Source organism: Podarcis erhardii (assembly GCF_964252035.2).
Source record: "Podarcis erhardii genome assembly, chromosome: 8".
NCBI classification, from domain to species: Eukaryota; Metazoa; Chordata; class Lepidosauria; order Squamata; family Lacertidae; genus Podarcis; species Podarcis erhardii.
The window spans coordinates 42,154,352-42,180,662 of NC_138499.1; the positions used below are offsets into that span (position 1 = coordinate 42,154,352).

The 26,311-nt window shown below is 41.7% G+C and overlaps 1 protein-coding gene and 1 long non-coding RNA gene across 5 annotated transcripts in view; one reads left to right on the plus strand and one right to left on the minus strand.

The window, feature by feature from the left end:
• LOC309348493 overlaps positions 1-13,008 on the plus strand; it is a 74,747-nt gene extending 61,739 nt beyond the window's left edge. Inside the window, exon 4 of the long non-coding RNA XR_014159426.1 lies at positions 12,807-13,008. This is a non-coding gene — a long non-coding RNA (uncharacterized lncRNA). The remainder of the gene's footprint in view (positions 1-12,806) is intronic.
• The window catches only part of MAPRE2 (microtubule associated protein RP/EB family member 2), a 95,998-nt gene that overhangs the window by 44,754 nt on the left and 24,933 nt on the right, over positions 1-26,311 (minus strand). Inside the window, exon 1 of one of the 4 annotated variants that reach the window (XM_081873719.1) lies at positions 7,742-8,003. The exons of 2 other annotated variants lie outside the window; for them this stretch is intronic. In XM_081873719.1, the coding sequence (XP_081729845.1) occupies positions 7,742-7,863 (122 nt within the window). In that variant the 5' untranslated portion in view covers positions 7,864-8,003. Of the gene's footprint in view, positions 1-7,741; positions 8,004-26,311 lie in introns of those variants that run through there. One more of the 4 variants, XM_081873722.1, reaches the window with a different exon arrangement.

Genomic DNA, 26,311 nt, shown 5'->3' on the forward strand with positions numbered 1-26,311 from the left:
ACTCCTGACCACTGGCTATACTGGCTGGGGCTGATGGGATCTGAAGTCCAACAACATCTGGAGGATCACAGGTTCTCCGTTCTTGGTCTAGAAACTTCCATTTATGAAACATCCCACTTTCCTATCTCATAATAGAAATGGGCTGTGGAGAAAATATGAGACTAAGTCTTATTCAGTAGTCAACTTTTACAGTGTCAAGAATTGCATTCCAAGCATTTCACAAAAGCCACAATTAAATATGTTTTATTTCTATTGACACAATTAAAAGTAATTGTGTGAAAGTCTCATCTCATTTGAATAACCAAATGAAATCACTAGTACATCTGGCATTGCTAAAAATACAGATATCCCCATTAATACACTTGAAATAATATTAGATAGGAAGGTAGATATGGGGTTCCTATTTGTATTCTGGCTACAGCACTTTAAAAAGTACACTGCTCTTGTGTATCCCAAAATAGTTGCAATCATGAAGACTGGTCATTTTTCAGTATTTAAAAAAAAAAAAACTGGATTTGGTGCCACAAGCCTATACTGTAAACTGCAAAACAAAGGAAACACAAAGCAGCGGAACTGCCTTGGGACTGAACCAAATGTTCCTCTGTCCAGGGTTTCCAGCATCCTCATCTGCAAATCCCCCTTTCAAAATCCAACCAAATATAACAGTGCAGCAGACTCTTTGACCTCCATATATTCTTATTTTTAAAAGGTTTTCTTATTACATCGCCAATGAATTAAACTTATTCAAATATCTGTCAACCAAAGCAGCAGATTAGCTGCGATAGTAAGACCTAATATGTAGCCTTCTAGTGCAGTAAAGACTTTTTTATGCAGGAATCTAGGTGATCCAGATTGTTAACACACACTCTGTCTCAGTCTAAAAACAACTGTAGAATCACAGCTGGGATTTAACCCCGGCTGCACAGAAGGTTTGGTATCCATAACAGCTATGCAGACAGGCTGAAAACCAATGCCAAATTGTTACATTTGTATCCTGTTCTTCTCTCTAAGGAACTAGCAGAAGCATTTATTTTCACAACAATAGTTAGGTATGGGTAAGCCAAGAGAATGTACTTGCTCAAAAAGCAACAGAGCAATCTTCATAAATAAATGGAAACATGTATCCGGGTTGCCTTAATCTGACTGTGCCAAACTTACTTGTTAAATAACATTTCTCACCTACATCATAGGATTGAGAACCTATGGTAAACACAGGGTGATGCAGGCAGACCAGTGCTTGGCTGTACTACATTTTAATGCATATTAAAAAGCAGAGGCATGACCTGACCCCGATTCTGCAACAGCAGCAGTAATATGTGCTCTTGTGGAGAAACGTGTGCCTGTAATTATGCTATATTTCCCATAATAGTAGGCATTATATGGTGTGGGCTTGCTATTCTCAGCTGTGGCCTGTCCTAAGCTGGAATGCAATGTAAAGCTAACTCCCGAGACCCATAGCAGACGGTGAGTGTGGTGATTGTATAGCACAGCAGCACCCAGGCTGTATCACGCTGTACGATAGATTACCAGTATGTTCCAAGTAGCCACATCTAAATTTCCAACCATTTTACATGAGTCCCAAATCCTCAAGGAAAACTTCCATGCATCTAATGAAGTATTCAGGTCTTAACACTTCAAAACATCCATCAAACTGGGGACTTGAAAACCGTGGTCCCAGAACTGGCCTCAAAGAGAGGTGCTGTCTTGTCTCATTTGTGCAGGGTTCTTCACATTGCTCCCTGCAACTGCAACAGAACTAGGAAGAGTGGGTTTATGCCAAGAACAAATAATGGCTTGGTTTACTGGCCAGTCAAATTTATGGGCTCATTAAGACATCCTTTGTCCACCATCTCTGGTCAAGGTGGAGACTACCGTATTTTTCGCTCTATAGGACACACTTTTTCCCCTCCAAAAATTAAGGGGAAATGTGTGTGCGTCCTATGGAGCGAATGCAGGCTCCTTGGCTTCAGCAATAGCAATGCGAAGCCTCCGAAGCACAGAGGGAGCGCTCCCTCCGCGCTCCGGAGGCTTCACGTTGCTTTCGCTGAAGCCTGGAGAGCGAGAGGGGTTGGTGTGCACCGCCCCCTCTCGCTCTCCAGGCTTCAGGGATAGCCGCCTGAAGCCTTCGAAGCGCAGCACGAGTTCCCGCTGGGCTCCGCAGGCTTCAGGTTCCTTTCGCTGAAGCCAGGATAGTCTTGCTCTCCTGGCTTCAGTGAAAGGAACCCGAAGCCTGCGGAGTGCAGCGGGAACTCACGCTGCGCTCCGAAGGCTTGAGGGATAGCCGCTGCACTCCACAGGCTTCGGGTTCCTTTTGCTGAAGCCGGGAGAGCAAGGCTCTCCCGGCTTCAGCAGAGAGGGAGATCTGTGCATTGCTCCTTCAGCCAAGCGGGAGGAGAAATGGAAGGGGCTCCGTTTCTCCTGCCGCTTCACTAAAGGGGCGCTGAGCAGAGAGGGGTAGATTTTTCTTTTCTTGTTCTACCCCTCTTAAACAAGGTGTGTCCTATGGTCCGGTGCGTCCTATAGAGCGAAAAATACGGTAAGTTGAAGAGTAGTTGCCTCATTAAACACAATCCATTTTTCAGTTAGCACTTCTATTTTGCAGGGCCCACAGGAAGCAGGCAGTTGATTATAAGGAAGGAGCTGTTTCTGAATGCAGGATTAAGACACCAGAAATGTGTTGATGAAAATGTATCATTCAGTTACTGGCAAATATAAATAGCACTCACAAACCCATTTTGTTAGTACACAGCTTTAGAAAATACATTAACTGGGTGATTGCTATGAAGAATAAGACTGAAATACTTTGCCTTTGCAGACTTCGTTTGTCCATTTCTGCACTTCCTGATGAGTTTTCACCTCATTTTACACCAGTGTTATTTGCTACAATGCCAGTAACAAAGAATGGCAACCAATTCTGGAAAGTTCTGGGCACTTATCTCTATAAGTAAGAGCTCTTAGGCTAAATTCAGACAAACCTCAAGCCATAGTTGTGATAAATTAGGGGAAGCTCCATATGCTTGCATGCTCCCTCTTCTCCTTTCTTGTGCAGTGTTCCTGTTAACCATAATTTGCTGTAGTGTTCAAATAGGCGTATGTCACTCCAAAACAAGAGTGTTCCTGATTATTAGTCATAGCTTGCCAGTTCATATAACCATAGCAAACATGTCACGGACAGGGCATGGAAAAAGAAGCCACACTCAAGAGGGGTGGGGGAAAGACCATGCAAGCCCCTAACGAGTAGTTAACTCCTGGAGAAGGGATTACCAACCCTTTTGGGCCCATGAGTACATTTGGAACTGTCAAAGTGCCATGGGTACTATCCTCTCTGGTTGCTTCTCTCCTCAATTCCCCAGCTCAACCACGTTCCCCAACAGACAGAAAGAGAAAAAGCATGCACTCATGCACACATTTGCTTTTCCAAGGTGTTTGGGTCAAAGTTAGGCTCTGTAGAATAAAAACAGATCCTCCTGAATTTGCCTGACACAGGGTCTACCAATAGAAGCATCAAATAAAAGCTTATTTTGGTAGAGTGCACATTAAAAATCACAGATTTGGTGCTTGCTAGATCCAAGGCATGGATCCTCATGAGTTTTACACAAGATGGCAATACCACCAGGAAATCATGGAACAAATCTGTGTACACAGAGGTGATCTATGATTTGATGGCTGTTCTAGAAGGGATTCCTTCTAGAAATATACAAGGAATAGATAAAATATAGAAGAATCCATGCCTTGGATTCTCAGCCAAAACAGCACCAGGTTTTGGATTTTCTCCTTTCAGTCAATGGAGACAGGTGTGTCTGTGTACAAATTCACACTCACATACATCTTTTCCCTCTCTCTGGCACTCCATTTTCTCTTCACCCCTCAACTCCTGTGTCAATCAGATTTCTTCATGATGCCTCCCTACATTGCTATCCTGCCCCACAATCGACCAGATATCTCCCTGTCACCTCAGTCACTACACTGCCTGTTCAGCTGCTGATATGAGTTTTGAGAAACACACAGAGCTGAAAAAAGAAAAGGAAAAGAAAGTCATTCTCTCCCATTTCCTCCTTCAGCTTTCTGTACTTTCCAAAAAGGGGAGGGGCAGATAGCACCCTTGACACCACATGACAGTGAAGCAGGGAGAGAGGGCTCAGAAGACTCATGGCCACCTGAGGAAGTCTGCAAGGGTGTCACTGTACCCATGGATATAACCTTTGAGGCCACAGATCACCTGGATTGAGCCTTACTAATGTCCTTGCATGCATACTTTGAAAAGAAAACAACTTCAAAATTAAGCTTCTTGTGTTATCTTCTTACTATTAATGTCTACTAGCCGCAATGGCTATGCTCTGTGTCTACTGTTGGATATATGTCTCTGAATACCAGTTTTGGGGAAACTGCAGAATGGGAAAATGTTGCTGCACTCAGGTTCTGCTTGTGGGCTTCCCATGGGCATCCGCTTGACCACTGTGAGGACAGAATGCTGGCCTAGATGGGCTTTTGGCTTGATCCAAAAGGCCTGTTTCTGCTTGGCTATCCAAAGAACCAAATTCTGTAATTCAAAAAGCATGTGAGCTGCATGACTTTTTTTATTATTATGCTCCTAGGTACAATGAAGTATCTATTTAGTTGCAAACAGATATACTTTGCTAATGCAGCCAGTTAGTGTGCACGTTCTTTCAGGAATTATGTGACTTAAACGACGGGATATTAATTAGACAATTGGAAACATTATCTATCTTGATTTAAATAACTGGCCTTCAGCTACATAATAAAGATTTAGATTTAAATAACTGGCTTTTTTCAGGAGGATGCCTTGCTTGAACCATCTTTAGGTGTGCCTTGTTTTCACCAGCTTAATCTGATGTATCTGAGAGTCTTCACAGAGTCTGAGAGTCTGAACACAGTGGAATTCATTTCTATGTAGGCATGCACAGGGTCTCATTGAAAATATAAGCAAGACTTGCATCATAGTTGCACAGATTTCCTTCTGGAAGTCAGTACAGAAGGAATAATACAGTATAATGCTAGTTGGCATCCTGCTGCATCACAAATTGCTGCTATATTTGTTCACTTTCATATAAAGGCTCCCATCTCAAGTTGATCTTGGCATACTTCAGAGAACCAGACCAACTGAGGTAATGACAATTTCATGGTGGCTGCTAAGAATGCACCCTGTTGAAATTCGAACTGCCTGATCTACCACTTTCAGAACCCAGTCTTCAGATTATTCATGGATTTGGGTTTTGAGAGTTTTTATTTTGTTCAGTTTTTGTCTTAAATATATATAGAGAGAAATACAAGCGCTATGAGTTGCACAACAGAGTCATACAGTTAGTAGGTGTCAGAGTCAAGAACACAGAGTCCATCGTCCAGTTCCAATTAGTGTACTGGAGGCAACGCTCAGCATTAAATCAGCTCCAAAATCCCTTACACAAATATCCAGGAAAGAGGAGGGAAAAGAACAAGCCAAAAGCTTTATAAACTGAGTAATGCTGTGATAAAGTAATCCCACACTAGCAAATGATAGAAGGTCAGGGCATGTATTATCAGACTCCTAAAAGACTATCTGCAGTTATCCCCAAAGTCATATGCTACATTCCATCCCACATCGATCATCAAGCCAATTCCACACAATGTAGTTTTCGGAACATCTTGGATTAGGCTTTTATGAACGAAACCCCTATTTTTATCCTGATGAAAAATTCCCATTGTAACTGGCTGAAGCATTCTTTTTTAAAAGAATCTGCATGTATTATAAAGCAATAATTTAAGCAGTCCTATGGGACATGGTATTATTTTCGCTTAGCAGTTTATAAACATACACAAAGCACTCTTTTCGTTCAAGACATACTGATGTAATTAAAATGAAGCAGTTACCAGTTTTCACATTTTTGTGGGGTGGGGAGGAAATAGGCCAAATTATGTCCATTTCTCTTAACAGGAAGCTGTTCAGAAGAATTAAGAAATGTGAACAGAGGAAATGAGGGTTTCAGTTTATTATCATTTAAGGCTTTTTAAAAGCTAAACATTTTTAAATTGACAGAACAGTTGGCACCAAATCCCCATTCTATATTTCAATTTTCAAATGGCTCAGCACCTTTTTATTCTCTTACTGAATATACTTAAAAGTATCTGCACAGTCTTAAGAAGCCACTGTGTTTTTGAAGAAGTGCTGGCTAAATGTATGTGTTAAAGGGGGGCAGAGGGGGTGGAGAAGCACTTGGATTCCAAAAATAATTCAGCACCTTAAGTCTTTAAAACATTGTTGTGACTTTACCTACTAAAGTAGGAAAGGAAGGGTCTTTAGTTTTCACTGAGCTGGTGGCAAACAGAGCAAAGCCATTTCTACACAATATTCACAGGCTATCCAATACTCAGCTGAGCAAACACACACACTTTTTGTTCCAATTCTACATTTCACTACGCACTGTAGCTTAGCCAAATATTTTTATAACGGTTTCAGGGACAGTTTCATTTCCTGTAGCTTGCTCAATGGCATGAACTCTTTTTTTTTTAAGCAAGCAAGCAAACAACAACAACACATCACAACACAACCCCAAGCATGATTCTGGGGTGGGGGGAGGGGAAAGGGCAGGAAGGAAATTCACTTAAATATGCCTGGCTGTATCTCTTCTACTATTCTAACCTTTCACAGTGCACACGCTGATAAAAGCCCCTCAAAACTAGTTGCATTATTTGCTATAGTGTTATACTTGCTGAAGCAATCTTAATGAGCTTATCTAGAGGAACATATTGTCAGATATGTTAATGCAAAAAAGAAAAAAACCCACCCTGCTGCCAAAAGGTGCAACATGCCAAGCCATTAATCAAAAACGCTGAGGACTGTGACAAAGAAAATAGGCACCATCCTCCTTTTCAAGCAAGGAACACAATGAAAATGTATCACACACACACACAAATAACACTAAGCAGGAAGGTCAGTGTCCCCATAAGAAAGCATGATGATACGGCACATAGGCGAGGTGCCACTTGCTTTTAGAAACCTCTGCACAACCCACCTCATTTCAAAACCCAGTATTTGCAGGAGCAAATTTTTTTTAGTGTATTCCTGACACCCTGACCTCTGCTGTCAAGCTTTCCACCAATCAGGATGTGCAATTCTTACAAAGCTCCATCAATCTGGTGGTTTAACATCACAGACTGCAGTTTAATCTAGAGGATTCCATTTTCCCTTCCACACAACCAAGGCAGTGCACCACCACCATCACAAGACCCTGTGTTCTTTCTTCTCCCCCCCAGCCTTCCCTTTCTCTGTCCCCGAAATGTCTCCTCTGACAGACACACAGACCCAGAGGACATTGGTATTACAGCTATTATTTATTTATTTGCGCGCACCTCCCTCCCACGCCAGGCGGCTCGTAAACGTTATCAATACGCACAGCAGATAGCAAAAAAGCGCGGGGGGGAGGGGAGGGGAGGGGAGGGGATCAAGACAGGCGGAGTATTCGCAAGATGTTTTCCATTTGGACAATGCAAAGCGCCCGTTCAAACAGAGCTAGACCACGCTGCACGCTTAGGAGAGGAGACACGCCAGATTAGGTTTAAAGCGCCGCTGTTTTTGTTATGCAATACGCTGCAACCCCCGCTCCTCCTCCTCCTCCTCCTCCCCTCCACCCGGCTCTGCTGCAGCAGTTCCCCGTGTGTGTGTGTGTGTGTGTGTCCGTCCGTCCGTCCACGCACACGTACGCGCACGCCCAACACACACAGAGAGAGAAAGAGAGCGGCTTACCTGTAGGAACGCTCCCCTCGCACTGTGTGCTTCCTGAAAGGGATGATGGTGGTGCCGTTATCTTGGATGATGTCGTTGTTGTTCTCTCCATTTGGGGACAGCGCTTGGGTAGGTCCAGGCATTGGAGCGCTCCCAAAGGCAAGCAGCCCTCAGCCGGGTGCCTGTGTGCGGAGAAGCTGGGGCGGGCGGGCTCGCCGTGCGCGCGTCGACTCCTTCGCTACTGACTCGCTCCGTCTCTCTCTGCGCCGCCGGCCCCCTCCCCTTTCCTCCCTGGCCGGTGACGTCAAACCGCCGGGAGCAGCGCCCGGGCCACGTGACACGGCTCCTCGCCATAGCAACCAGCTAACTCATCAGATCTCCCCAATTCACACAGGGCTCGAGCATGACCACAGCCAGGCAGCCAAACAGGCGCACGGGGCAGGCCTAACATCTGGCACGTAAAAGCACCAAGCCAGGCGCCCTCCCTCTCTTCCTCCTCGGCTTCCCCTTCAGTCTCACCCTCGGTAAATGCAGCTGTACATACAAAGAGCTAGCCTCTCTTTCCTTTCCTTTTTAAAGAAGGGATCGGGGGCTTAAAAAGGCCAACACTATCCGCCCACCCCCTTAAAAAAAAATTAGCCATGCAACAATGCAATGCGGAAACCTTCCTGAACGTATCAGAAAATAAGGTCCAGTTGCAACCACACTAGTCCCAATGTAAGCGGGGGCTGATGGGCGTGGGCAAAACATGCGACGAAACGCGTGGAAAGCCTCAGGTTTAAAATTATGGGGGTCTCTCAAAATGAGCATTTTGTAATCATCACCCTCGGAAGCTTGGATGAAGCACAACACGAGTTCTCAATGGCAAAAGGAAGGGGGCGGGATGGCAGCTTTCCACGAGTATATTTACAAGGCTATTAACCTCTTCTTATTTTAAGGAGCATTTAAGAGAATTTCAGGGGAAGGGCTGCATAGCAAAATGCACGTTCTTCCGCCAAGATAAGCACAGAGACAGAGAAGACACAGCACCCCTCCTCCCCCAACAATCCCTTGCTCTTAAGCACTCAAGTCGTTTATTTTTTGTCCTACATTTAAGAGACACAAACAAAACAAAATAAAAACCCAAGCTTTCCCCCCTCAAAGCCTCATAATCCATCATCATCTATTCCCCGGATAATACCAGGTTATTTTTGGTCTCAAGCTACAGGAATTAGTATCAAAACCAGTCTCTCATGTACTAAACCCAGATGGCAGCAATAATCCAAACATCAGCAACAGGGCACACAGTCTCTAGTTTTCCTTACAGATTAAAAGAGCATGTAGTATATTCTGATCCTGGCTATTTCAAAAATTGCTTCTTCCTTCGAATGCATAATGATTTCCCCTCCCCCCCTTATGTATTGGTAATAAAAAAACCTGAATGAGAAACAGCGGCTGGATTTTTACAATGTATTTTAATAACAAAGTATTTTAATAACTGCTCATATTCATAATAAAATGTTTTTCAACATTCTGTTACAAACCACTGGCAGGAAAGGGTGTCTAAGAACTCTTTTCTTAGACAAAGACTGCTGAAATCACCTTGAAAAGTTCAAATGCATTTAACAGCCTCAGGCCATATACTGAAGCCATTGATGGCTTTCTTCCTTTTGAATATGCTTGCATGAAGAGGGGGTGGGATAGAGGTACATTTGCAAGAATCTACTTGCATTAACACTTTGTTAAGGGATCTTTAAAATAGACATGTTAAGCATCTTCCTTTTGTTTCGCTGCTCCTGATAGCATCATAGTATCAGACAGACTCCTTGGTCTCCAGTGTCTCTGCATGGCAACAGTTCTCGCTGGATTAGCATATGGTGGTAAACAAACCTTTGATCTTGAAAACTATTTTAAATATCAGGAAACTATATTCACCAGAGTCAAAGGCTATGGGGTAACAAAAACTATACTACTGTATTGCCATTCTTTCTGTCAGACGATGGGATATTCAGTACAACTTCTGCTATGTCAGTTCAGATGAGAAAGCAAAAGTCTTCAATATCTTAAGATATATCTAGAGATGATAGTTGTGTTAGTCTGTTGCCACAAAAAAGCACATTCTTGAGGCATTTCAAAAGCTAACGTGCCCCCCAAAAATTAAGGCGCTACAAGACTCTCATTTTCTTTTTCTGTGTTTAATCATCATTCTACTAAATATGTATGTCATCTTTCCTCCAAAGTAGCACTGGATAGCTAGTGTACATGGTTCTTTCTGCATGATATACTTACATGATATGAGGTGTAGGTGAGAGACTGTGACTGGTCCTAGGTCACACAATGAGATTCACAGGCTGAGTGGAGATCTGAACATAAACCCTCCTGGTCCTTAGAAAACACTCCAAAATCACAACACCACACTTAACTCAGCTTTTAGTATGGTCAATCCATGTTTCCAAATGAATTGTGACGGGGTTGAAAGATGCCTGCCCACCTGCCTCCAGAGGGATTTCTGGGGGATGAAGAGCGTGGTAAGAGAGATGCATAGCACAGAAGCAGAGGCAGAAATCAGCTGCAGTAAGGGATGGAACTTGTGGAGAGAGGACTTTAACAGGGAAGCATTGTGCATATCTAACAAAATTAACAAATCTCAGAGAAACTAAGGAATCTCAGAGGAAGGGACCTCATAACCTGCCATAATTATCCAGATGAGTTAGTTGCCCAGGTAAGGACTTTACCAACCAAAATTCACACCTCCAGCCTGTGTTGCAGCTAGGCCTTGCACCTTTACCATTCAACAGAAAGGGTATCAAACTATCTCCTTGACTAGAAAGGAAAGCCTTTAGGAAGCCATCCCAACTCCTTCCGCCAGCCTAGGATAGCCCCTCTCTCTGACACAGCCCACCCACCTATTCAGTAGCTAAGGAAATCGCCACCCACCTCACAAACACAGTATGCTTTGCCTGTTCTGTTGTACTGTATCTTTGTATTAAGGCAACAAACTATATTGCTTAAGCAAAGCATGCTTCCTGAGCTTTATTTCAGCTTTACCACATTGTGGCATTCTTTCAGGGCATAATCTGAGCCAGAATCCACCAAAACCTATATAAACTCATGCAGACTCCAAAAGTGCTTTAAGGGCTGAGCTCTAAAACATGTAAAACAACATAAAGAGTCTGAAGGGTACACATTTCCCTCACATTTTGCCCTCACTTAGCATGGATTAGAGAAGGTCCAGTCACAGTCTCAACAATTCTCATTTTCGAATAATAGGCACTCCAAATATGTGTTGGCACCTTATACTGCAAAATGATGCCAAGAGGATGACAAATATCAAACCAACAAAAATAAAAAATATTTCTGTTCACAAACATCTACTTTGATCCTTTTTTCACAAGCCTCCACCACACACAATGGAACTATCATGAAAGCAATGAAAAACATCACTTCCTTCCAGCCAACAGAAGTGCAGTGACAAAATTTGCTGCCTTCCACAGGCAGCCAGGTTAGTAAAGATGAAAAAACAAATTCAGCTCTCTGTTCAACACTAATTGGAAGGCTTTTGGCAAGTCTCTCAGCCTGACCTTCCTACCTTATAGGCAATCAAGAGGCAAAATGCTCTGACCTCGTCTGACAAGGGGCAAGAGACCAAAAACAAAAAACCCCACACCTATTGCAACCTTGAAATCGGTAGTCTGCTATCTCTTATTGTCAAATCAACCAGAGGGCAGTAGTTGTTGCTCAGCGTAACAGCTTTTACAATTTTGCATACAGAAGCCAGCACACCCTACAATTTTCATTAAAAGATATAATATCATAGAAGTTCATAAAAGCTCAAAGTCCAAATCTTGGGAGCTTCAGGGGTATAAATGTAGGCATCACATCTAAAAGTTGGGCAACAGATGGAAGGCCCAGATTCCCTTTACTTGGGTAGATCCTGTCAGCTGATTCAGAATATGCTTCATTGGGTGCCAAGTGCTATCTCCAAGTCAGTAGTCGGAGTGGTGAAATTCAGTGTCTGTCCTGCAGCAATGCTCTAATTCTAAACCTAACCTACTTTACTGTGTTATTAAAAGAATAATAAAAAAATAGAAGGGTTAATGCAGATTTTTTACATTTATTTTTCCCCTCCCCCAATATATAAAGGTAAAGGGACTCCGACCATTAGGACCAGTCGTGACCAACTCTGGGGTTGCAGCGCTCATCTCGCTTTATTGGCCGAGGGAGCTGGCGTACAGCTTCCAGGTCATGGGGCCAGCAGGACTAAGCCGCTTCTGGCGAACCAGAGCAGTGCATGGAAACGCCATTTACCTTCCCGCCGGAGCAGTACCTATTTATCTACTTGCACTTTGACGTGCTTTTGAACTGCTAGGTGGGCAGGAGCTGGGACCATGCAACGGGAGCTCACCCTGTCGTGGGGATTCGAACCGCCAACCTTCTGATCAGCAAGTCCTAGGCTCTGTGGTCCCACCCCCCAATATATAGTACACCTCAAATATGTAACAGGACAGAGGTACAGAAGCAATGTGGGAAGACTATTATAGGCTCTTCATTTATGGTGTAGAAAAAAGGACGTTCGAGAGAAAAGCAAATTTAAACTTGTAATCTAACAACTTTCTTTTTAAGCATACAGAGTGTGCACATCTTCCAATTGCCCTCCACAGATCTGCAGGCAGAGAATTGATGTACCATCTCTTATAAGAAATGTGTCCTGTGTAAATATCTTTGTAGCATCAGATGCTGGATTCAGTCAGCCTGCTCATCGAGAGGGTGTGGCATCAGGCATTGCTTTCCGTACAATTTCTTCCTAAGAATTAAGCATGCTGTCAGTGATACCACAGATATAGCAATCCTGTGTCCATCTAGAACACAGCAAGAAAAGCATGCTTCCTCATTTACTAATGGTAGACTTGTGAATAATGACACCAAGAATACTGATGGCATAACAGGTGTGGGGTTTTTTTGCCCGTTTCATTATGTTACTTAATAAGTTGCTGTATATTAATTATGTTAAGAGTTTTGTAAGCTGCTATCTCCCTGCTTATTTAACTTATATGCAGAATTTATCATGCGAAAGGCTGGGCTGGATGAATCCCAAACCGGAATTAAGACTGCCGGAAGAAATATCAACAACCTCGGATATGCAGATGACACGACCTTGATGGCAGAAAGTGAGGAGGAATTAAAGAACCTTTTAATGAGGGTGAAAGAGGAGAGCGCAAAATATGCTCTGAAGCTCAACATCAAAAAAACTAAGATCATGGCCACTGGGCCCATCACCTCCTGGCAAATACATGGGGAAGAAATGGAGGCAGTGAGAGATTTTACTTTCTCGGGCTCCATGATTACTGCAGATGGTGACAGCAGTCACGAAATTAAAAGATGCCTGCTTCTTGGGAGAAAAGCAACGACAAACCTAGACAGCATCTTAAAAAGCAGAGACATCACCTTGCCGACAAAGGTCCATATAGTTAAAGGGGAGGTGCTTTAATCTTCCATTTCCTATGCTTTCTGCCTGCTTTGGTGACAAACTCACTGAACAATTGTCAACATAATGGGACATAGCCTGTTGAACAGGCACATAGACTTAACTCAATTACTTTTTCATCTTCACCCCCCCCCCATATTTAGTCCATTGGGTCCTCCAAATTACTTATTCGTTTTGCTTGCACAAAGCTTACATGTAGGTTAGACTATGTCTGGTCTTTATTGAGAATCCATTCTGATTTATTTATGGAGGAATTACATGAAAATGAACATTCATCCCAATTTGTTTGCAGGGTGTCTACACATATTTCCATTAGTCATTCATTTACCTCATGCTTTCCAATGCATTTGTCTATGACTTTCCAAACCACAAAATATCCATTTGTTTATAAGTGGGTTTGTTGTGCCAGAACAACAGAGCACTTTAACAGCACAAACCTAAAGTTCTGATATGTGCTTGGCTCTCTCCTGAAAGATATGGACAGTTTGAAGGCACCCCATGGTCAGGTCAGGTCACTTCTCCCTGCCCCCATCAACACAAATTCTGGTCATGTTTGGCCATTTCTCAGCTATACCCTACTGTCTTCTCCTCTGGTCTCCCCTTGTCTCACCAGAGTTCCCTTACTTGACTGTGCTGTCAAATATTTTATCTCTAGAAGAGATCTGACCACATGGCACCCTACATTTAATCCTTCCTATATACTCCCTAATCCTACAGAAGGTCCTTGTCCTTACCTTTACATCTATCCATGTTCTTGCTCCCTTATTCTCGCTACTGTTATATCTCAATACTTTCCTGTGATCTTCACTCCTCCAGTTACATTACCCTCAACCACCCAAAGGTGTCCTGCTCCCTCAAAAGACTTTGGCCTTTCTCCCCCATATGCTTGGAACTGCCTCCTAGAACACCTGCATGATGTCAACCTGTCCCCAGTTGTTCCTTTGCAGATGTGGTTTGCATTCAGCACTGTTTAAATCTGGCACCAAATGGAAGTCATGGCTGCAAAGGAACAATCAGGAGCACACTCTAAGCTGTGCATGCCTGATAGGTCTCCCTCCCCTGTGCCTGACATCATATGCCAGTTGATGGGTGTGGCCATTTGCCTGTCAATCCACCTAATCTGGCTTACAGAAGGTTGGCCACTTCTGGTTCCCACCCTCTGGCCAAAAGGGTGCTTTCCTGTAACTAAGCTTAAGCACACGTTACCAACATAATATTTCTTCCCTGTTAGCCTTTCCTTACTTCTGTCCCCTTCCATTTCCTCCTTGTTCAATTCCAATTGTAAGCTCCTCAGGAAAGGGGTCTCTGTTCTTCTAAAAGCATCATTGAGGGTGATGACAGTATATAAATGATAACTATAAAATGGCGCATAAGGTTTCCCATGGCTTGCCAGAAGTGAGGAATGAAGGATGAGCTTTGACACATGTTTGTGCATTTAAAAGACCAGTTACAACAACCACAAAAAGTAATTGACAGGTAGGCAAATGGATACTGGTTGGATGAGAACTCATTTCAGTGTAGAGATGAGAACTGGATAGCCCCCAAATGTCCTAGAACATGAAGATTTGCCGTTCTCTGATGAAAATAGGGATGTCCTATTCCATAATGATAATTTTACTATTTATACCCCACACATCTTACTGGGTTGCCCCAGCACTCTGGGCAGCTTCCAACATATATAAAAACATAATAAAACATTTTAAAAAACCCCTCCCCATACAGAATTGCCTTCAGATGGCTCTGGGGTCGGAAAACTCCATTTCCTCCCACATATCTCCAATGAAAATACAGTGGTACCTCAGGTTAAGTACTTAATTTGTTTCGGAGGTCTGTTCTTAACCTGAAACTGTTCTTAACCTGAAGCACCACTTTACCTAATGGGGCCTGCTGCTGCTGCCGTGCCGCCGGAGCACAATTTTTGTTCTCATTCTGAAGCAAAGTTCTTAACCCGAGGTTTTATTTATGGGTTAGCGGAGTCGGTAACCTGAAGCGTATGTAACCTGAAGTGTATGTAACATGAGGTCCCACTGTAGGGATATCCTAGGAAAAGCGGGACATTCTGGGATCAAACCAGAAACTGGGATGTCTCTGGAAAATAGGGACACTTGGAGAGTCTGGGAGAACAAAACAGAAAATGAAATGCCTGCTTATTTTCACTACTTTGGGTGGGACGGGGGGAAACACACACATATCAAACTAAGAGTATGAAATGGCAGCATTTTTTGTTGTTGTTGTTAATGTAGCTGCAGCACGTTTACTACTTTTCCTGGCAGATCTGAACCCCTTAAATGCTCTTTTCTTCTCACTGTGTCTCTTAAAATTATGGTGCAAGCACAGAGAGGGGAGGGGAAGCATTATCTGAAAAGTCTTCTTTCCCTTTACAGCTACAACCCTGCCAATGCAATACTGAGAACAGAGGGGAGGAATAATATGGGTTCCATATGGATGACATACCTTTTGGCCTAGCTGACATTTCAACATTTTGAAACAATGCACATATTACAGATGTAGTTAATTTGGCCCTTACTGCAAACCACTACATATACAGTAAATCATCTTGTAGGTTTCCTCCTCCCACATTCATAGCTGTGTGCAGAACAATTCCAATAAGCAGCAGACCAACTGACATAAAATGTAGACCACAAGCCAGTTGTTAGAATGCAATTCCAGTCTCTAGAGAGTGCCTTTAAGTAAATAGAAGGAACAACAGTTTGGAGGGTTGGAGGTTTATAACCGAAGTGGGTGTAATGCTAATGAAAGCCAAAGATTTCTTATCAAATGTTACTTCAGTGAATAATATGAGAAACCTCTTTTTTAATAGACAGTCTGCTTCTTCTGTGGCTTCTGTCTCTGAAATTCCCTTCCTTTTCATATGAGATTTCATTCAAAAGGAGCACTTTCAGGAAATTCCAACAATATTTTCGGTCCATAATGCAAATACTCAATTTGACCAATTCTTACTAGAATATGAAAATAATCTGGTAATCTAAATTTGTAGTAATCTACATTTTGGAAAGCCGACAAGCAGCATTTCAGGAAAGTGCTTTATTTTCACAATTTATTTATTGATTATGTTGTCTACCAAACTAGTGTACAGGCCAAAAACTTTTATAAGGTTGTCCAGATTGTGCACAGATGAGCACCCTATTCCACACAAGTGATGTCAACACAGACTTGGAGACTGATCCAGGAAAAAGAAAGAGACTTTTCAACATGTGTAATAAAAATGCAATATCTGTGTTGTTAGAATGCTCTTCCACACTACTACCACTTTCTCTATCGCATTCATATTGATTATATGTTCACATGATTAGCAGAAGAGAGACTCAAAGGAGATTTCACCCTAAGAATGTTTTGTGAGCAATGACTGCTCTCCTACGCCTTCAGTGCTAAGCTGTCAAGGCACTTGTCCAGCTATCCAGATGCGGCACAGCAAAGCTTTAATTCTCTGAGAATAGAAAGGTGAGTGAGCAGTTAAATTGCCCAAGTACTTGGGGTGACCAAAAACAAACTTTTAAAAATCTGTGGGATTATCTCATCATCCCAGTAATGGAAAGAGTACCGCACTAGAACTTTGGATACCCAAGTTAAATTCCCTTCTCAGCACTGAAGAACACCTTCAGTGACTCCTCCTTAGTCTAACCAGCCACATTAAGTTGTCTTATGGATAAAATATGTGATGGAGAGCCATATTAAGGTTACCAGGTTTTTTTCAATGAATCTGGGGACACTTTTCAACTTCAATGGATTTTGTATGGGGACTGATTTGTAAATCCAGGGACTGTCCCTGGGAAACGGGGGTACCTGGTAACCTTATCATATATGCCATCTTGAGCTCCTTGGAAGGAAGGCAGGATGTAAGTGTAATAAATAGATAAATAAACTCAAAGAACCTAAGCCATTTCTGGATCAATATGGCAACCCTACCTTCTTTTTTTCTACTCCAAAAAAGCCATCATAGGGTTAGACTAGTGCAAACTTAGATAGGGTATGTTTACCAGTGCATGGTATTTCTAATGAATTTTAAGAGTCAGCACAGACATACATACAAACTTCCCAGCACTATTCCCTTCCTTGGGCAGGAGCTCATTTTCACACTACATGCTCAAAAAGGTGCATATTAGAGCTAAAAACTAGATAGATATTTTATTCCTCTTTTATGAGGTGTTTGCAGTTCCTCCTACTTGTGTATTATCTGCAAATCTAAGGATCCTCTCCACCTCAAGTCATTGAAGATTGTTTGGTCAAGGACAGAGTACTGAGGCACCCAACTTGAAACCTCCCTCAAAAGTTTGATGAGAAACCACTGGTACTCTCTGAGTATGAATTTATAACCAGCTGTGAATCCACTCAACGGTACAATGTGCCCAGAGTTTTGATTATCTGCTTTTTTAATCTCATCCCAACAGTGTTTTCCTTTAAAATACGTATATTATTTCTATGGTCAGGTTTATATTTATTCAATGAGAACTTTATTCTGCCAGGAAGCTGGACAACAAAATGTCATTTAGCAATTGCTCAATAGGCAGATGTAATTAAGCAACTTATTTATGGTACATAGACTCATGACACATTATAATAACCAATAATGTATTGCTATTTTGCATTATCACATGCATATGCTAGACTAACAAGTAGCAGCTAACAACCATCTTGAGCACATCAGATCAGACACAGTATAAAGCATTTATACTAAGGTTTTGCAGGAAGAGTACATATTTCATTTGCTTACCATAGGCTATCGTAACCACACTGGTTAGCCCACTGAGAATATCTAAATGTTATAATAAATCTTATCTCAGGACTTTACTATCAGTTTGATAAACATTTCAGGTAATTTCAGTAGTGACATTACAAACTACATATCTTTAAGAACAGAATAGTAAAGACACTACAAGCTTCCTCCCACACTTCCTGTATATAAAGAGCAAGCCTTCCTATTCTTTTATGATACAATACTGCCGTTTCCTGGTACCCTATTTTGTTACTCACAGAAAGGGTCCACAAACATGTATCCCCCACATGAAAGGGATTGACATCGATGTAGAACAAAGGAGTCACTTCCTCTAAGAGAAGCCCCCCACCACCACCATAAAGAAAACATTCAACTTGTTGCTTAATTTAGTACTACCATTGCAGATAGCATCATGGTGAGTGGGTCAGGGGAGCCACACAAAAAGAGGAGGAGGGAAAGGTAGCGTTGGCAGAGTTCCATCACTGTATTTTTTATTATTGGTAGCCTCAGCCATAAGTTTTTTTGGGACAGTCACAAAAGCCAAACTGATCTGGCAGGAAAGAGAGATGACGGTAATGAATTATATAGATGGAAATAGGCAAGTATGCTGAAGTTTATGGCACAGCAGGAAACTAGGCCATATTGTGCTACATACTAGGCTTGTTGCAAATGCAAAAGAACTGATTTGTTCCCAATAATTAACACAGTCTTCAAAAAGGAAAAAGAAAGCCAGTCAATAGAGCTCAGGAACCTGCTTGTAGGTCAGCAACATCACCCAGAACTGAGGCTAAGTTGGAGTAGGGAACTGGGTCTGAAAAATGACTTCTTGTGCCTTTGAGAACTGTAGAGCACCAAAAAAGACATGTTTTAACAGTGAGGGAAGCACTACAAAGGGATGCATGTAGGTGAGGCCTTTCCTTTCAATAGATACTCATGGATAGGGACTGCATGCCTAATCCTTACCAGAGGCAGGACTACTTTCCTTCTGTTCTGCAGTGACACATTCAGACACAACCAAAGAAGTTTATTGCTGGTTTGGCCTTCCTTACATTGTGCAACAGTATAGACCATGGCAAAGGACTGCGGTAAGGAAGCGCAGTATGGAAAGCTGAATGAAAATATAAAAACACTAGGAAAGTGTTCCGGAGTTGTGTCACACATTTATTACAGCAGAAAGAAAAAAATCACTATTCCTCTTTGCTAATAAAACCCCACATATTTATAATTAAAAAACTTAAATTTAGGTGTTACATTTTCACATTTCTCTTATTTGTTATCAATATTTATTACATTTATATACTGCCCTCTATCTGAGGAACAGGGCAGTTTACAGTATAACTGGGGATTGTGTACACTGGGTATTAAAAGGGGGAGAAACTATCCCAACTCCATGTCTGAATTTCATGCAAGTTCAAATTCAGTGCACTTTGTGTCGGCTTTCATATATTTGAAATATATATTTGAAATATACATCTGAACACTAGAATTTTTAATGAGGTATCACATAAAAAATGTGTTGTGCCTTCTCTGTATTTTTTATCATGTTTTCCTAAATATATTACAGATGGGCTTCATAGAACATTAACTGCAAATATTACTAGATCCTGTCTTCACATGCAGGGGAAGTCCCTAACGCACAGAGGGTTTGAGACTCATTGGCTACCCTCACCTTGATAAGCCAGCCAGTTGAAGCCATTCCTCTGATATGGCTTTTGTTGCACGCTAGCAGCTTCTAGGAGCCACAGGTGAGAGCTGAGTGCAGGGTGGGGACCAAAGGTGGACAAACCTTTGCCTTCAGCTGTGGATGGCAAGGAGCAGGTGGCTGTGCACTGCCACTCCATCACCTTTCTGCCTAGCCTTGGTCCACTGCCTGAGTCATGAGACTCGCTTTGCCTCACTGGAGGAACAGCCCTGCACCCAGTAACCAGAGTAATTTGCTGGGAGGTGGTATGTTCCTGTTACAGTGGTACTTCGGGTTACAGACGCTTCAGGTTACAGACGCTTCAGGTTACAGACTCCGCTAACCCAGAAATAGTACCTCGGGTTAAGAACTTTGCTTCAGGATGAGAATAGAAATCGTGCGGCGGCGGCAGCAGCAGGAGACCCCATTAGCTAAAGTGGTACCTCAGGTTAAGAACAGTTTCAGGTTAAGAACGGACCTCCAGAATGAATTAAGTTCTTAACCCGAGGTACCACTGTATTTCTGGACTCAATTTAAAATGCCAGTCTTAGCCCAGGGGTCAGCAACCTTTCACAGCAGTGGGCCGGTCCACTGTCCCTCACACCATGTGGTGGGCCGGACTATATTATTTTTTTTGGGGGGGAGAATGAACAAATTCCTATGCCCCACAAATAACCCAGAGATGCATTTTAAATAAAATGACACATTCTACTCATGTAAAAACACGCTGATTCCTGGACCATCCGGGGGCCGGATTGAGAAGGCGATTGGGCCACATCTGGCCCACGGGCCTTAGGTTGCCTACCCCTGTCTTAGCCTATAAAGCTCTAAGAAACTTTGATGAAGTTGGATGGAAGATGGAATCTTCTTTGTGGTCACACCAATATGAATCATTGTAGAGCAAGGGTGGAGAATCTTAGGTCTGGTGACCAAACACAACGCTCCAAGCCCCTCTCTATCCAGCTCTTGGGACCCTCTCCAGGCCATGTTTTTCACTGATGCTTCTCTACAACCAAACAGTCTTCCAACCACCCAGTGCTTTTGCCTGGCGGGATTGTTTCTGTGAACTGAATACTGTACTTCTTGCTTGCCTGAATAGAGGGTAGAGAGTGGAGAGGTGTGGCCATGTGTAGAAATTTCTGGTTTTTGCATGGCTGGAATGCAGGGCTAATGTGCAAATGAAAGAGTTGCATTTCTTTTCACCCACTTTTCACAACTGACCACACCCACTTTTACTTCTGCTTCCCCAAAGCCTAAATTGTCCACATTTAGGCTGAAATAAGATTCCCTAATGCTATTGTGGAGATTTGCCTGGCTCTTACCAGTTATCTTTCATATAGATATTTAAATTATTTTTATTCAAAAAGGCTTTTAATACCTCATTCTGTTACTGTGGTCAGTGATTTCAACAACTATTTTTCATGCCTGGTTTGTAACCTGCTCTATCAGGTCGGAGCGAAACAATACAAACTTAAAGCTTTTGCAGATGACCTAGTTTTGACCCTGCAGGAGCCAGAATCTAGTACGAAAAGAGTATTACAATTGATACAAGACTTTGGTCGGGTTGCGGGATTTAAATTAAACAAACAGAAAACCAAAGTGTTGGGAAAAAACTTGACAGACATAGAGGCAGAACGGTTTCAGAGAGAAACAGAATTAACTATGGTTAAAAAGGTAAAGTACCTAGGGGTAAACATAACAGCAAAAAACCTGAGTCTATTCAAGGATAACTATGAAAAATGTTGGTCTGAAATTAAGAGAGACTTGGATAGTTGGACAAAATTGAAGCTTTCTTTGTTAGGCCGAATTGCTGCTATTAAGATGAATGTATTGCCAAAAATGCTGTTTTTGTTTCAAACATTACAGATTGTGGACAAAACGGAGTGCTTCCGGAAGTGGCAGAAAGATATATCTAAATTTGTCTGGCAGGGCAAAAAGCCCAGAATTAAGTTTAAGATATTAACAGATGCGAAAGAAAGAGGGGGCTTTGCACTGCCAGACTTAAAGTTGTACTATGAAGCCGCAGCTTTTTGCTGGCTAAAAGACTGGCTACTTCTCGAAGACACTGACGTGTTGGACCTGGAAGGTTTTAACAATGCTTTTGGTTGGCATGCATATTTATGGTATGACAAAGTTAAGATCAATAAGGCCTTTAAGAACCATATTGTCAGGAAAGCAGTGTTTAATGTCTGGACAAAATATAAAGACTTATTGGAAAATAAAACTCCAAGGTGGCTCTCACCTCTGGAAGCTAAGGCCCGAAAAAGACCCAATATGGAGGCCAAATGGCCAAAATATTGGGAAATATTAGAAAAAGATGGAGACAATTGGAAATTGCAGAGTTTGGAGAAAATGAAGGATAAGGTGCGAGACTGGTTACATTATGCTCAGATTAAAGAAGTTTTTAAAAATGACAAAAAGTTAGGGTTCCAGGTGGAGAAATCGAAGTTAGAAACAGAATTGTTAGAACCAAAGACCAAGGTATTATCTAGAATGTATAACTTGCTGCTAAAGTGGAATACACAAGACGAAATGGTTAAATCGGCTATGATAAAATGGGCACAGGACATTGGGCATAACATTATGTTTGAGGACTGGGAAAGGTTGTGGACCACTGGGCTGAACTTCACCGCATGTAATGCTCTGAAGGAAAATGTTATGAAAATGATATATAGATGGTACATGACCCCAGTTAAACTTGCCAAAATATACCATTCGTCTGATAATAAATGTTGGAAATGTAAAGAAAATGAAGGAACGTTCTTTCACCTCTGGTGGACATGCCCTAAGGTGAAGGTCTTCTGGGAAATGATATATAATGAGCTGAAAAAGGTATTTAAGTATACCTTCACAAAGAAACCAGAGGCCTTCCTTCTGGGCATTGTCGGCCAGAAGGTGTTAAAGAAGGATCGAACATTTTTCATGTATGCAACAACGGCAGCAAGGATTCTCATCGCAAAAAACTGGAAAACTCAAGATCTACCCACACTGGAAGAGTGGCAGATGCAGCTGATGGACTATATGCAACTGGCCGAGATGACCGGCAGAATCCGTGATCTGGGAGAAGAGAAGTTGGAGGAAGACTGGGAGAAATTCAAGATGTATCTACAAAAACATTGTAATTTGGTTGAATGTTAAGAAGGATGCTAGATTATAAAAAACTGGTCACCACTAAACTAGATTTAAATTTGATGATAAGTGAGACTAAAGAAAATATAAATTTTTTTGGAAGAAGCGCTAGATTATATGTGAATGAATGGACATGAGATTGTAAACAAGTTGATAATTTGTTTGGAAAAAATTTTTTAACGATGTAAATGGGAGCGGGAGACGTGAGGGAGCCCAAAGAAGTGATGAAATTGTTGTGAAAGAAGTAAGATTGTTTATTATGTGTGCATTTATATTTAAAAACCTTAATAAATATTTATAAAAAAAAAAAAGTTTGTAACCTGCTCTAGCAGAAGGATGGCATATAGATACAAAAATAAATAATGAGTGCATCATATAATTTCTGGCAACTCTACACCCCATGAATAGTTGCAGAGTCAGCCTCATATTCCTTAATTTTAGGGGTTTGTTGTTGTTTTTCCTTAAGCATGGGAAGACATTGATACTTTCCCCCTTGATGGGGAAATGTTAACTTAAATGGAATGTTTGTTTATACTTCTAGATTGCTTGTTTATTTTAGTAATGGTAAGCTAGGCTCAGTGCCCTTGTAAGGACCTGTTTAAAAATGATCTGGAATTTTTTATACAGCTCCCCCGCCCCCGTTCTATTACCGGATATTATCCCTTGGGAGTTATACTAACTGACTAGTAATAAACCTGCCTCCTAGACAGCACAGTCTGATTCATTCAGACAAGTAATGAACAGTTGCAATTAATTCTGAATTAACAGTAGTGAACAGTTGCAATTAATTCTGAATTAACAAAATTTCACTAATTTTGTAGAATCCTTTATGTTTGATTTTGGGAATGTGTTTCTGTTAGATATAGGTTCCAGTTGGAACCCAGAGTTTAGCAAGCATCTTGCAGCAAAAAAAAATTGTCCTTCAAATGTTGGTTATCTTGGAGATCTAGCACACATGACGATTTCCTTTTACCTTTGTCAAATGATCAAGATGATAGATTCTAGTAACCCCACCATACATCCTTTAAGCTTTGCTTTTTTTCCTCTGCTGACATCTGTGTACTGAAGAATAGTATCTTCTTTCTGAAGGGGACCTGCTATTCCACTGACCCCCTGCTGTCTTATTGTTTCTTTGTGCTCCCTCTTCTCTTACTCCCTTGTTGTCTTTAGATTTATCACCTACCCTTTCCAAGGTCTTGGGGTTGAGTAACAATCTGTTTCCCTAAAAAAAAGGCCATGCTAGAATGCAAACATAAAGTTAATGGCTCTGTTTCTCTCCATAGACTTCAACCCAGTATGCTGACAGTGGTTGTTATCTGAAAGAGTATTGTTAGTTGTCCCCCATGTTACAGAGGCCAACCAGAAGTTGTGCATTTAGTACCACTGGTTCCATGCTGCAGAAAACCCTTCCAAACAGAGACTCATCAGGCATCCTTGCTTTTGCCTTTTGACTCTTGAAGACATTTTCATGCTGACAGGGCCTATACAGTTGTTTTGAATTTTCTTGAGTAGCCAGTCATTTCAATGATGGTACTGTACTATTTTTAATGGCTTATCTTTTTATATTGTTGTACATCACACTTATATTTTATGAGAGAGCAGCATATAAATACTTCTATAAATATAAATATATAGCAAACAATATGTTCAACATAAACTGGTAAAATATTTCAGGCCGCGGGATAAATATAGCTGCATATGAAAATTGTAATTGATTTTACAAGCCCCAGACAAGAACCAAGTAAAAGCTTCTGAACAAAACTTGCTACTTCTACAACATCACAATGAAGCCATGTAATGTGAAGTTGCAATGCAGCTTATTATGCTATAAAATATATTGTAATAGATGATGGCATCCCTTGGTGGGGGGGGGGAATATTACATGGCAGGCAGAATTCAATGGGGAATTATTTAGGAAACTGACTGTTGATCTAGGGAAGAGACACTCCCGGAAACATATGGCTTCCAAGATCAGTTTTTATTATCTATGGCACTGTTCTAAGTGGGCTTCTGTAGTCCCTCAGTGGTATTTAACATTCCTTCCACTTGTAAGTTATAACACTACCAGTTTTGATACACTAGTGTAGTGTAGTGTAGTGTAGTGTAGTGTAGTGTAGTGTAGTGTAGTGTAGGTTGTCAGAATTTGTTTTAAGAGCACTAGCAAGAAGCAGATACTCACAAGTAGCAGCTAGACTTGGACCTGCTTTGCATGTAACTCTAAGCCAATGCTGGGAAAGCTGTGTAGCTGGACTCAAACTCCCACTATCCCTGACTGCAGACCATGCTGGCTGGGGCTGAAATAAGTTGGAGATCAGTAACATCTAGAGGGCCATAGGTTCCGCAGCCCTGTCCAAAGCCAAACCATGGCTTAGCCTGACTGAGCAAATGTACAGGCTTCCAGTGAGAAGATTGTGGTTGTTTTGCTTCTGTATTGTAACTGTGGGCTAATCTGTCATTTGGTTTACTGTTACATCCTAACCTGGGCTCATGGTTTATCTCTTCCAGACAAACCACAAGCAATGCATCATAGAACAAGTATTGACTGCATCTTATGGTTTGTCTGGAGCAAAATAAACCGTGAGCCCAGGTTTGGCTGCAATGCTAAGCCAAATCACAGTGAAGCTCAAAGCAGTGTGGTAGCAGCAAAACTAGGAGGAGCACGCAGCTGCAATGTTCTCAATGGGAGCCCACATGTTTGCTCATTCAAGCTAAGCCATGGTTTCCTTTCATGTTAAGTGTGAATTGGGCATTAGTGGCATAACAGGCTATATGTTTCTTGAACCATCAGCACAGGAAGCACCTCTGTCTTGCTTGAATTTAACATCAGCTTGTTTCCCTCATCCATCCCCAAACTGCACTAGTTTGAATTTCCACAGGCTCTGAGATTAAAAAAAAAGTGGAGATGAGAGCTGGAAACTCAGAAACATATTAACAATACTATAGCTTAAACTTCCAGATGACTTTCCCCAGCATTATCATGATAGACGTTTAAGATCAGGAGGTACAATATCGATTCTGTGGAACCCCTTTGGCCAAGGGCCAAGGAATGGAGCTAAGTCCTGCAGTATCACCTTATGGAAACAACCAAAACAATGCCTCCTAAGCCCAGCCCAAGAGATTCAGAAAGATACTGTGGTTGATGGTACTGAAACCAATGAGAGGTCCAGAAAAACTAGCAGGGTAGTGTTCCCCACATAGGTTATCTTGCTCTAGTCATCTGTCAAGGCAACCAAAACTGTTTCCATCCCACAACCAAGCTTGAAACCAGATTGGAATTGATGCTTCATTCAAGTCTACCTTGAAATGACAGGATGCCCAGTAAGACAGAATGCATGCATACTTACATACATACATACTACATACTTAGACCAAACTCCATGCTATAGATTTCTCTTGCATTTAAAATCCAGGGCACATAAAAGAAGTGTTAGTTTTCAAAAGATGCATTTTTAGAATAGTACATTCTGCCACAGCATCTTCTTATTTCACGCTTCTATTTTAGAAAGACTTTCTACACATTGCCACCTTGTGGATATATCACCTAACTGTATTATTGTTCTCCAGTCTTCACATCACATTGCT